The 13,502-nt window shown below is 40.8% G+C and overlaps 1 protein-coding gene across 8 annotated transcripts in view; it reads left to right on the top strand.

The window, feature by feature from the left end:
* Window positions 1-8,811: 8,811 nt before the first annotated feature.
* Window positions 8,812-13,502, top strand: part of NMD3 (NMD3 ribosome export adaptor) — a 65,504-nt gene continuing 60,813 nt past the window's right edge. Inside the window, exons 1-4 of one of the 8 annotated variants that reach the window (XM_023541318.2) lie at window positions 8,812-8,887; window positions 9,505-9,560; window positions 11,299-11,433; window positions 13,385-13,481. In XM_023541318.2, the coding sequence (XP_023397086.1) occupies window positions 9,517-9,560; window positions 11,299-11,433; window positions 13,385-13,481 (276 nt within the window). In that variant the 5' untranslated portion in view covers window positions 8,812-8,887; window positions 9,505-9,516. Of the gene's footprint in view, window positions 8,888-8,928; window positions 8,990-9,045; window positions 9,184-9,210; window positions 9,561-11,298; window positions 11,434-13,384; window positions 13,482-13,502 lie in introns of those variants that run through there. The other 7 variants (XM_023541319.2, XM_023541320.2, XM_023541317.2 and 4 more) reach the window with 7 other exon arrangements.

Genomic DNA, 13,502 nt, shown 5'->3' on the forward strand with positions numbered 1-13,502 from the left:
GAAAGGGTTAACTGTGCTGGCGGAACAAAACAACTGTTAAAAGATTACCATCTAAAAGTTTAGTAAACAGGAACCACACTCTGCCAACAGGAAATATGGTTAAAACAATCCTTACTACCTTCTTAGTGTTAAAACAACCTGTGAATTACCTTCTCCTTCTTAGTGTTTTTCTAGTCCCTTCCCCCTTTTACAGGCTCCACATGTGCAGAGGAACAAAGTGTGACCGTGGTGTTTGAGCTTCCTTAGCTGGCCGAAGAGGGCGACCGACGTGCCCAAGATCAGTGCGCCCATGCTATATTCCATATTAAGTGATGCCAAGGGCTGCCAAGAGGACCTCAACCTAATTAGCAAGCACTGCCATTCCGAGAAGTACCCACCCCTTGAAAGAAACCCACTAAATATTCATTACTCTATTGTCTCCATCGAATCCATGTAAGCCCTAGCCTTGCCCCCCTTTCTGAGTCAGATTTTTGGAGCAGCATGAGCCCTCTCTGACTCCTTTTACTTGTCACAAGCAAAATAAACCTGTTAGAGTTGAATCCAAAATTGTCTCTCCTGTGTAAGAGAAAGACCAGGACCCATTGAATGCGAAGGGCCTTGGAGCCCTCCGCGGTAACAAGCTCACAAGAAAGAAAGCCTATGAACAGAATGCAGAATTCCTTGAAGCAGTCTGAGAGGACAGTGCAGATACTTCATTATCTTTTTTTTTTTTAATGGAGTTGCAATGTTTCAGAATCGACTTGATATCATCTTGTTGGCTTAAGGCTATATTTGTACAGAAAATCTGAAACTGACTGCAAATACAGAAAGGGTTGCTAAAACAAAACACCCTAGTGTTTTATAGCGACCCTATAGGACAGCATAGAACTGCCCCATAGAGATTCCAGGGAGCGTCTGGCAGATTTGAACTGCCGACCCTTGGGTTAGCAGCTGTAGCACTTAACCACTACGCCACCAGGGTTTCCAGAAAGGGTTCTAGAGAATTTAAATGTGATGAAAGGAAGCGTAGTTATCGTTTATTGACTCAGTTTTTCACACGCAATAGGGCTTCGCTATTGTGGGATAATGGAGAAGGGTAAGGATAGACATGAGTAGTTAGTATAGAAGATAAGAGTTTTAAATTCTACTTAAATTCCATAATAACCTCAGGAACTGATTTCTGGTTCCCACTGCAGAGGTTTGGAGGTGAGGCCAAGAAATCTGCATTGTTAACATGCATTCAGGATGACTCTGCTTCAAATTGGTCTTAACGCTTAAGTCAGAATCTGGGCTTCACTTCTTTCTAGGTACCTTAGCTTTGCAAAGTAACAGTCTCTCCAAGCTTCAGTTACTTCACCTGCCAAATGGGGATTAACACCTATCGTTATAAAAATTAAATTAAATCGTGTATAATAAGGTGTCTGGCATATAGTAGGTAACTCAACAAATATTTCTTCCTTATCTCTCTTTTTTCTAGGGGCTTAAGATCCAGTTGGGAAGAAAAGCTGTAAATCCATGAAAAAGTAAAGAACATCTGAGAGCTAAGCAATAATTCACATGTACTAAGGTGGTTGGAGAAGATGATCTGTAATGTCCCCTCTGGCTCTCAACATTGATTAGTCTATGACAGCTGTATGAGAAGTGTCATGGGACAGTGGATGATGAATTGGCCATTGGGAGGTACAGACAGTAAGTGCTGTGGGGTCAGAGGAGGCAGTGACTGCCCTGAGCTGGAATGGTTTAGGAAGACTACTAAAAAAAATTCTGAGCTGTCTGAACTCCAACGAAAGCCTAATTCAATTAAGAGAGCTACTGGCAAGAGTCTGATTATAACACAAATTCAGGGCAAGCTGAGGAGAATAAGAAACAAAATGCTAGAGGGAAAGGAGAAAAGAAAAGGCAATATCATCAATTTGATTGCTAAAACACACGAGGAATATTAAGTTTTGTCCTATAGGGTCGTTATGAGTCGGAATCGACTCGATGGCAGTGGCTTTTTTTTTTTTTTTTTCCATGGCTTCATTCTTACAACTGTCCTGTAAGGTAGGCAATGTGTATCAGCTCTAGCAAGAATCTCCTGTGAGTCTTCATATCTGTTAGAAATGTGTTCGGTTATAAATCACAGAAAACAAGCGACAGTGGCTTACACACACACGCACACCATTTTTTTACATAGAACTCTAAAGGTGGACAGTCCAGTGTTTGTGTCTGTCATGGGCTGAATTATGTCCCCCCCAAAAACGTATGTATCAGTTGGGCTGGGCCATGATTCCTGGCATTGTGTGATTTTCTTATATGTTGTAAATCATGCCTCTATGGTGTTAATGAGGGAGGATGGGCAGTTGTATTAGTGAACCAGGACTCAATCTACAGGATTGGATTGTGTCTTGATGCAATCTCTTGAGATATAAGTGAGCAGAGAGACAGGGCACCTTGTACCACTAAGAAAACAGCACCAGAAGCAGAGGGCATCCTTTGGACCCAGGGTCCCTGCACCTGAGAAGCTCCTCAACCATGGGAAGATTGAGGACAAGGACCTTCCTCCAAAGCCCACAGAGAGAAAAAAGCCTTCCCCTGGAGATGACACCCTGCGTTTGAATTTTTAACCTACTTTACTGTGAGAAGATAAACTTCTCTTTGTTAAAGCCATCCACTTGTGGTATTTCTGTTACAGCAGCACTAACCCAATCCATTGCCTTCGAGTCAGTTCTGACTCATAGCGACCTTATAGGACAGAGTAGAGCTGCCCCATAGGATTTCCAAGGAGCACCTGGTGGATTCAAGCTGCCAACCTTTTGGTTAGCAGCCATAACTCTGAATCACTACGCTACCAAGGTTTCCACAGCAGCACTAGATGACTAAAATAGTGTCCCTTCATACTAACACTGCCAAGACGCAGGTTCTTTCTAGCTCTCTGCCTCACTGTCCTAGCATGATGGTATTTGCCCTTATTCCTTGTTGCCTATGGTCATTAGATGGCTGCTGCACCTCCAGACATCACATTTACATTCTAGACAGGAAGGAGACAGAAGGGCAAATGAGCAAAGCCTGAGAGCAAAATGGCATACCTACTGAGTCTGTGCCTTTTTATTAAGAAAACTAAAGCTTTCATGGAAGACTGCCCAGTAGACATCCTCTTGCAACCTACTGTCCAAAAATTGTGTGTCATAGCTTACCCTACCTGGAAGGAGACTGGGAAGAAGGGAGGTATGTTAAAGTAAGTCAGACAATCAACGATGCAGAGAAAAGTGTTGAAGCCTTGTGAAAAAAAAAAAAAAAAATGCTACAAAAGATAAAACCAGAAAGTTGTTTTCTTTAAACAGAAATTTTTACCCTATTTTTTTAAACGAAACTTTTAATTTGGGGATCATTGTAGATTCACATGCAGTTGTAAGAAATAATACAGAGAGATTGTACTCTTTACTCAGTTTCCTCCAATGGTAACATCTTGCAAAATTATATACACTACCACAATCAACATAATAACATTGATTCAGTCAAGCTACAGAACATTTCCATCACATCGGGATTCCTCATGCTGTCCTTTTAAAGCCACATTACTTCCTTCCCTCCTGCACCCCCTACTTAGTCCCTGGCAACCACCAATCTGTTCTCCTTTTCTATGATTTTGTCATTTCAAGGGTGTTATGTAAATGGAATCATAAGTGTGTGATCTTTTGGAGTGCCTTTTTTTTTTTTTTACTCAGCATAATTCTTTGGAGATTCACCCAGGTTGTTGTGTATATCAACAGTTCATTCCTTTTATTGCACAGAATAGGATTCTAGGTTGGAAATTATTCTAATTTCTGGCGTTGCTATTGAGAAGTCTGAAGCCATTCTGATCTTGATCCTCTGTATGTGGCCTCTTTTTTTTTCCCCCTGGAAGCTCCTAGGATTTGCCTTTCATCACCAGTGTTCTCATATCTCAAGATAATGATCTCTGGTGTATATCTACTTTCATCTACTTTGCTGGGAATGTAGGGAACACTTTTGTTACCGGAATAAGGTTCTTATTCTCACTGGTCAAGAATGAGCAGGTAAGGCATGTAGTTTTCTACATGAGCAAAGCTTTATTAAAGAGGCTTGCAAGCGGAGACGAGGAGGGCCTAGAGCAACGCATACCCTCCTCTCACAGAACAAAAGACAGGCCTGAGTTTTTAAGTTCTTGGGCGGGAAAAGATTCATGTTTATTCATAGAGACAGGCAGGGATATGTTAACTAAGGTGCCTGTGCAGCAGCTTTCCAAGATGGCTCCTGTCCTGGAAGCCTCTGGGATTCGTAGCAGGACTTATTACAAGGTGTTGCGCCTGTGCAGTTTCCCGCTTCCCAGATTCGATTCCCCGGCTGGGGCTGTAGCCCCTCACTGCCCCTGGTGGAAGGTCACACAGCGGTCACAGGTAGATGTTCTGTGCATGTCCTTGGGCCTGGTCTTCTCCAACTGCTTCTGAAGGGCAACTTTAAAGAAGTTTGTGGGCTATTTTTGGATACCCTGCCCCATTGTTCCGGGGAATGGCTTTGTTTCTGTGCCCTGGCCCGTTTCTTGTTACTTTGTTTGCAGATTTTAGGGCCCCTCTGTTCCCTGTCTTACTAAGTCTCTAGGTTCCACACTCTACCCCCTATTACCTCCCTTATAACATAGTTTGTTTCTCTTTTAGTTGGTTCTCCTATAACCACACCAGTCTCTTTGCTATTTCTCAAACAGGCATGCTCTGATCTCAGGGCCTTTGCTCCCTGTCTTACTTTCAAGCTGTAAATTTAATGTCATTCCATTCTGGAAATATCACTTGGATTATTTCTTCAATAATAATAATGTTCTTCTAATAAATTTCTTCTATTCTTTGCTCTCTTAAATGTGAATTTGTAATATGGGAGAAAGTTGTCAGAATTTTTTTTCATAAAAACTGATTAGTAAATAGTGACTAACCCAGTTGCTGTTGAGTCAATTCTGACTCATTGCAACCCCATGTATGTCGGACTAGAACAGTGTTTATAGGGTTTTCATGGCTGTGACCTTTTGGAAGCACATTGCCAGGCCTTTCTTCTCAGGAAATAGTGACTAGGCATTCTTAAATTATCCTTGATGTCTATATTGTGCTTGAACATCTCAAATGAATGTAAAAATTGTCCAGTCTTGCTAATATTTGGCCTACGTTATTATAAACTTCCAAGCTATTTTTAAGGAGAGGTTGCTTTAAGTTTCCAGCCCTCAGACGCTTGGGCAATATTATATTACTGTACTTTCACATAATTGCAGTGACACTCTCAGTTCTTGAATGGCTTCAGTGGTGATGGGTGTGGTGCTCTGTTCAGCTAGGAGATTAATTGGGAGGCCATGTTTTCATTAACTGAAAAGTGTTCTAAAATGAATCAGCTATACACTCAGACATTTTAGAAAGTATTTTTTTCTGACGTTCAAATTTGCTTACTTACAGCCTCTGTATATCCTTAGAATCTCTCCTGAAACTCAATTTCAGATAATACAAAATGTCTACAGATTCAAACTAAGTTCATTTCTAAACAGTTTTGGGAGGCACATTCTCCCCACCACCTCAACACTGGTTGTCATTAGTGCAGTTTTGATGTCTTCTCCATTCTTGCTACTGAAATGACATGATAAAATAGAGCATCAACCATCTATGAGATCATCTGAGGGGAAGAGGTGAGGAGGATTTCAGCAAGAATTAGACGATGACATGGTAGTAATTGTGGAAAAAAAGGATCAGAAAATATGTCACTTTCATATCCCCAGTTTCTTAGTCCTTTGAGACCCAGAGTATACTCAGTTTTATTCTTGAAAGTTATTTTGGTACATCTAAATTCGTTTATTTCTGCTTTCCCCCTCTTCGTCTGTTTTAAGTTACCTATGAAATTTATCTTTATAAAATATTTCCTGGTATACAGTTCTCCCTCCATCACCAACACTCAGAACTTAGAGGTCATTCAGTGATTACATTTATTAAAAACTACAGTGAAACATAAATTCAATCTGTAATATTCTGGAATTTACAGTAATGTGGAAATTGCTCAAATATTATTACTGTAATTTCAGCATTTTATTTTTGTTTCACTTACTAGAATTCTATTAAGATTGTATTTTTGTTGAAGTTTAGTATACATGCAGAAATATGCACAGATAAGTTATACCCGAATGAATTTCACAAAGTTCACAAAGTGAACTCCCAAATTTTTGTTTACTAAATTTCTTTATATTGTAAATTAATAGTAAAGCAGAATTGCAAGTGTACTGTATCACATTGGATGTGTCAAATACAAAACATTTCTTGCTACTTAATGCAATTTCAGTTAAGAACCTTTATCTGAGAATAACAATACCTACATTCATAAGAGTTCTTTGCAGTTCATTAAGCACTTTAACATACTTTACCTCAATCAATTCTCACAAGAACTTTACAAGGTAGGGATTATTACATAGTTTTAGAGAGGAGGAAACTGAGGCTCAGATATGTAAAGCAACTTCACAGGGCCAGAGTCTTCAAGTAGCCAATCTTGGACTTGAAACAAGGTCTTCAGAGCCTAGGTCTCATATCAGCTCTACTAGACACACCACTTCCTGCACATTGTGAGGCACTGCCCAGATCCCCCTCCGGGAGTGAAGGGGTTAATCCTCAGCGGCAGAGAGTGCTGCTGGCAGAAAGTCCTCAGTTTCACTCACTCAGGGACTCCCTTGGCTGAAAAGAGAAAACTCTTCAAGGTCACACCTCCTTCCTTGGGCAGTCGAATTCAATGACTCATCAGTGAACAAAGGCCCAGCCCCTCAGGAAAAATCTGAATAGTTTTCTTAGCTTCAGAGCAAACCCTAGGGTTGGCTGAGGCCTCCGCTAAGACTACAATGTGCTTCCTTCCCTTCCCTTCCACAGGTGTTCATTCTAAAAGTTCTCTTTGATAAACCTCCTCTGTGAGGAGCCCTGGTGGTGCAGTGGTTAAAGTGCTCGGCTCCTAGCTGCTCGGTGGGAGAAACAGGTGGTAGTCTGCTTCTGTAAAGATTTACAGCCTTGGAAACCCTCTGGGGGCAGTTCCACTCTGTCCTATAGGGTTGCTATGAATCATAATGGACTCAATGACAAGTTTTTTAGTTTTTACCTTAAATACCAAACGCTCCCTCTCTTGGCCAAAATGAGTAACTACTACTTCTTTATCAATTAACAGCTTTATCCTCCCACTAGTCTCCCCTCCCTATGGAAAAGACCCAATCATGGAATAACCCCTGTTTCTGGCAGCATCCAATCTAGAGTAATTTCCTGCTTCCTTAGACCCTTAGACCCTCCCCTAAATCACAGCCCAAATATTATATAATAGGCTCTTTCTAACACCCTTTCACTGAGGCACCCCATGATCCCTCACGTTCTCCCTTCCTTGCTGCAGTGAGTTGTAAACTCAACCTGTTTAATTATAGTCATGACCCTGGTGTTGTTTGGCCAAAGGGCATTGACAGTGTGAATGCAAAAAATGGAGAATATTGGTTCAGAGCTGTTGTGGGTATTAAATGGATAACGAATTTACCAGCACACATTGAGTGTCAGTTTTGTGCAAGGCACTGTGCTAGGTGTGGGAAACACTGAGAAGAACAAAACCCAGACTGCTCTCCAGGGTTTGAATCTGTAGGACATGCAGAGTAGAAAATTTATGGTCCAAGACAATGCTGTAAACATTTTTATAGAGCCATACACCTCCTGTAATATATATAGAAAAAAAAAAAGGAGCACCTAAATCTGCTGGTTCTTAGGGAAGGATGGGTTAGAAGAGGAGGAGATGTGTGGTAGGCAGGATAACGGCCTCCCAACCATGTCTGCATCTTAACTCCCAAAACCTGTGAATATTATCACATTACATGGCAAAAGGGATTTTGCAGATATTAAGGATCTTGAGATGGGAAGATTATACTGAATTATTCAGTCGGGCTCTCTGTAATCACAAAAGCCCTTATAAAAGGGAGGTTGGAGGGTCACAGAACGAGATATGATGACAGAATGCTGTGGCCAGGAGCCAAGGAATGCAGGCAGCCTCTAGAAGCTGGAAAAGCAAGGAAAGGGAGTCTCTCTTAGTGCCTTCAGAAGGAACATAGTCCCGCTCACCCATTTTAGACTTTGGAACTCCGGAATTATAAGAAATGTGTTGCTTTAATGTAAAATCAAAACTTAAAAAAATTGTGGCAATTTTTTTTTTTTTAAATAGCAGCAATAGGAAACTAATACAGGACGCTTGGGCTTAACCTCTAAGGCAGAGGAACTGTGACATGACCTGTGCTGCTCTAAGATCAAGAGATAAGGTCAAGGAAGTACTGAATGCCCTATCAGGAAGCATATTTTAATAATTAGAGCAGTCTAAAAATAACAGCCTTCTTCACAGATAATTATGCCTATTTTTCGTTACTTCATCTGTTCAATAGTCATTGAGCACTTAGGTTGTGCCGAGTATTGGGTATGTGACAGTGAACAAAATAAAACATTACTCTCCATGGTCTGTAATTTCTTTGTGTAATGTACTGTTTGTAGAGAACGTTTAATCATTTAACCAAGAAGCAAGCTCCAGTCTAGAATACCTGAAAGGTTATTTATATACACTCACGGGCAACCTTGGTCTGGAATGACCTCTGGCCGGGGAAAATCAGGAATGAAAACAACCCAATAGAAAGGCTGAAACTCCACAGACGTCTCAGGCACTGTGGGACCTAAGGGAGGTCCCATGACTTGCCTCTCCACGCTCCCTCCCAGAAACCAGCACCTCTTCCCCTCCTCTCAGGTCGTTGTTGCTTTTTCTTTCCTCCGCCCTCACGCTCTTCCTTAACTGGCAGCTCTCGGGCCACGGGATTTCGAATCTTCTCGCGATATCTTCACGGGCGCCAGGCGGTCGGCGATAGCGCAAGAGGTGTTGTGGCGGTGGCGTTTGGGTCTGTAGCGCGTTTCCATCAAATTTTGGTCCTTTTTTTTTTTTTTTTGGTCCGGCCAGGAGGCGCTGAGCAGTTTCTGTGACGCTGAGACTGAGGTTGCCGGTGCGCGGGTCCTTGAGTATGGGCTGTGGTCGGGCTCCCTGGCCTTGGGCGGGCCTTGACACGCGTGTGCGCCGCGTGTGCGCCTCTGGCCCGGAGCCCGGGTGGAATCGCGCCCCCGGGGTCCGGGTGCGGGTCGGGATGGGTGACCTGCGGGAGAGTCACGCCGCCCAAGACCGCTTGCTGCGCGGACTGAGGTACAGTCGCCCGGTGCGGGGAGGGTCTTTGTGGCCGGTGAGCGGGACCCGGGCGGCTCTGGCCTGCTCTGACCCCGCGTAGTCCGCGGGGGTTGGTGCCCCGGCGAGGCCTAAGGTCAGCGGCCCAGCTTGGTGGCTTGAGGGTCTCGCATATGGGAGACTGCAAAAATTGCTTGGTTTTGATCCTCAAAGTTGTATCTTCCACACTTACCTCCTGATTTACTAGGTCTTTCTGCCGAATCAGAGAGGCAGAAAGACGACTTTTGTAAGAGGTGAATAGATAATTCCCACGATTCGTTTGTGTGTCTTTTTTTGATTAAGGCATACGGGACAATGGAGTATATGACAGAATCTACAGACCGCAGCCCTGGGCACATGTGAGTCACGTCCCATCTTCCCCATCCCCCTTAATTTTAAGTATGTTAAAGTGAGTCTTTGAAACTGTCGCCTTGTGGTGTGGAGAGATTTTTTTGTCATAAAAGGGAACAATTTTTAAAGAAAATTGAATTCATTTTAAGTTAGAAAGTTGTAATAAATACATGCTTTAAGAGGGCAACAGTTCTGTATATCCTTCTGGATTGTCACTGTTTGATATGGTAGCCATGAGCCACATGCGGCCATTTAAGTTTAAATTAATTAAAATGAAATAATTTTCTCAGTTCTAGCAGCATTTCAGGAGCTCAGTAGCCACATGTCTAGTAGCTAGCATATTAGATTTGCAGCTTATATGACTTTTTTTTGAACAACACTTCTACATCAGTGGCTCTCAAACTTTTTCTGCCCCCTGTACACCTTGTGTTTTGACATTCCCACGAGTTATGGTCAATCAGTACACATTGATATTCTTCCCTTTCTGTTCAAATATTTCTGTGCTGGGTAAATGTTTGCATTTTGACAGTCCTTGTGCTATACTGGGAGCCTTGGTGGCACAGTGGTTAAGGTACAGCTGCTAACCACAAAAAGGTCGGCAGTTCGAATCCACCAGCTGCTCCTTGGAAACCCTATGGAGCAGTTCTACGCTGTCCTATAGGGTTGCTATGAGCCGGAATCAACTCAAGGGCAACTGGTTTGGTTTTGGTGCTATAAAAAACGAAACAGAAACTAAACCTGTTGTCTACGAGTTGATTCCTACTCATAGCGACCCTATATACTGAGGCTTTTTTGGCAGGGAAGGGGAGATTACTTTTGGAGTATATTGCTGTTTGATGAATACAACTAGAAATGACTGACTTCAGTTTCTCTTGGTGTAGTTCAGTGGTTTATCCTTTTTCCAGAAGTAGACTTTAGAAATGTTTACCAGATAGAGATTGGTACACAGCTGTAGTCGTTTTTAATCTTATAATACCATACTCCTTACTCAGGACTGTTCAGAACAAATGGCATCAACTAGACTAAGTAGGTAACTGCGTTTTTTAAAGGCTTAGTATTTAGAGATGAGGTGGTTTAATTAAAAAGAGACATGCCTGTTGCCATCTAGTTGATTCCGACTCATAGTGACCCTGTAGGACAGAATAGAACTGCCCCATAGGGTTTCCAAGGAGTGGCTGGTAGATTCATACTGCCAACCTTTTGGTTAGCAGTTGAGGTCTTAACCACTGCACCACCAAGATCCTTCGCCCCCCAAAAAGAAACAAATAGATCTTACGTATTTTTGACATAGAATTCTCTTTTTGCTGTTGATGTCTTTCTTAGTTTTCCAGTTTTAAAAAAAGATGATGAATAATGATGCTTTCCAACTTTCCTCAAATTTGCAATTACGTTTTCAGCTGTGAAATTTATTCTAAGTCCTTGTTTATTGGTAAAAATTAATGTGGATGTTTCTGTGTGCATAGAAAATGCCTGGAAGCAAGTATATACAAATAGTTAATACTAGTTACCGTGGTGCAGTGGTTAAGAGTTACGACTTAACCAAACGGTTCAACAGTTTGAATCCACCAGTTGCTCCTTGGAAACCCCATGGGGCAGTTCTGTTCTGTCCTGTGGGGTTGCTATGAGTCAGAATCGACTGGATGGCAATGGGTAATATGAAGACTTTCTTTGCTTTTTGGGTAGTATTTTATTTATTAGTGCATTTATGAAATCTAATTTGGGAATTTTATGCTTCATTTATTCAAGCTTATGTTGCGAGTGTGGTGTCCTGATTAGTCCAAATCCTGCCAATATATGTGTCGCCTGTTTGAGAAGTAAAGTAGACATCAGCCAAGGCATTCCGAAGCAGGTTTCTATTTCTTTCTGCAAACAGTGTCAAAGGTACAGTGTGATACTCTTCCATCTTACTTAGAGTTGAGATTTATAGATAGGAGAGCTACCAGGTTATGCTGAGATTGTGACAAGATATATAGAATAAAGTGCATTCAAATGAGATCCAATTTTTATTTATGTTGGTTGTCACCAAAGACTTTAGAATTTGCAATTTTATAGTGTACTTTTCTAGCTCGCCCTGCAAATCTGGTAAAAATAGTGTAAAGACATTTAACTCTCTTTTTCTTTGAAGAGTATAATGTATATAGTTAATGAGAGTAGATGTTTGTAAGGGTGAGAAAGCAGATTATTAAGGACATATTCCTGTTTTTCTTTTCCAGTTACTATGAGCAATGTATGATAAAAAAGTACTTTATATTTTAAGTAGTTTAATAACGTGTTTGAAAAAAATATTAATGTTCACATATGATTAAAATGACTGCAGTTGATGGAAAAGCTCAGTAAATCATATCTGGGATGGTCTGAATTTGAAGGCAGAAGACTTCTAAAAGATAATGTTTCATTCCCTGTTTATATTCTTTAGTTCTTGGTGTAAACAGCTTATATTTAGTAGGCCATTTAGTAACACGAAACTGCCAAATGAATGTAGCATATGCCTGTGATTTCCTAGATGGGTTAGTACACTAGTTCTTCTTAACTGTTTTTATAGGGGGAGATGAGGTTCATGGACTCTTTTAAGAACTGAAAACTGTATTTGCCCCCAAAATATTTAACATGTTTATATATACAAACACATGAAACTTTGTGTACTCTTTCAGCGATTCTGCAGAAGCTTGGAAAGTGTGAGGTTTAATCTTTTATAAGTATTTCCTATTTTTAAAAACATAGTAAGGTGAAAAAAGTGCTGGACAAAGAATCCATTGCAGGGTAAAAAAAGCACTGGACAAAGAATCAGGGGGAGATGTATATCTTTATTTCTCAGAAACCAGCTTTTGGAAACTCTTGGCCGTTTAACCTCTCTAAGAAACCCTAGTACCATAGTGGTTAAGAGCGATGGCTGCTAGCCAAAAGGTTGGCAGTTCGAATCCACCAGGCGCTCCTTGGAAACTCAATAGGGGCAGTTCTGCTGGGTCCTGTAGGGTTGCTATGAGTCGGAATCGACGGCAGTGGGTTTGTTTGTTTGTTTGTTTGTTTGTTTTGAGGCTTTGGTTTTCTCATCGGAATGAAGGGGTTTTAATTAGATGATATTTGAAGTCTGTTCTAACTCTGAAAGTGTTCTTAAAAGCAAAGGGTCCTGTGTAAGGTTTTTGATTAACCATTTAATAGTGAACATCAGAACTTTCACCATTTAACAAGTATGTCAAAAAACAGTATTCATATAACACACGGAAGTATTATGTATTTAATAAACATTTACTGAGCACCAACTGTGTGCTGAGCCCTTTAAGTTTTAATTTAATCAGGTTTTACCTAAGATTTTAAAACTTGAATTTTGTAATTTAAATTTTGAAAATAGGTGATTAGTCTGAGCTATTGCTGAAACATAGTGCTGTGAGGGACTAATTTACCTTTTTTTATGGAAAATAAGCAGTCCTCAAACATTTCAGAAGTATATAATAAGTCATTTTTAATGCCATTTTGAGATGATCCTCATTTTTTCAGAGAATAATTTCAAGAAAGGAACTCTTGGGCATTTTGTCATCCTGGAATTCTTACTGGTGGTTGCGGTAATAAGGCCTCTTTAATAATGTTATTTCAGACTTGCTTTCTCAATTATTTGAGATATAAATTATTGAGAAAGCAAGTCCATTTTAACTAAAGGTAGTGGTCTGATTGAAAGCTTTCTGGAACTATTAAAATGTATTTGGGTTAAGTGCTTCAGATCAGCCTTGAGTAGTATTATGTTTGGCAATAGTTTGTGTTATGTGTGCTATTCAGATGGAAATTTCTGTTTTTTCCTGAGAGATACTGAATTTCTGTGCGTTATCTTCTCTCTCAGATATTTTCAGCCACCAGGAACTTGGATACAGTGTGCTTTAGAATCCAGGGAACTTCTTGCTTTATGTTTGAAAAAACTCAAAGCACCTCTGGCTAAGGTAGGTCAAATAGCTAAAATC

The sequence above is a fragment of the Loxodonta africana genome, chromosome 23 (assembly GCF_030014295.1).
Source record: "Loxodonta africana isolate mLoxAfr1 chromosome 23, mLoxAfr1.hap2, whole genome shotgun sequence".
Lineage (NCBI taxonomy): Eukaryota > Metazoa > Chordata > Mammalia > Proboscidea > Elephantidae > Loxodonta > Loxodonta africana.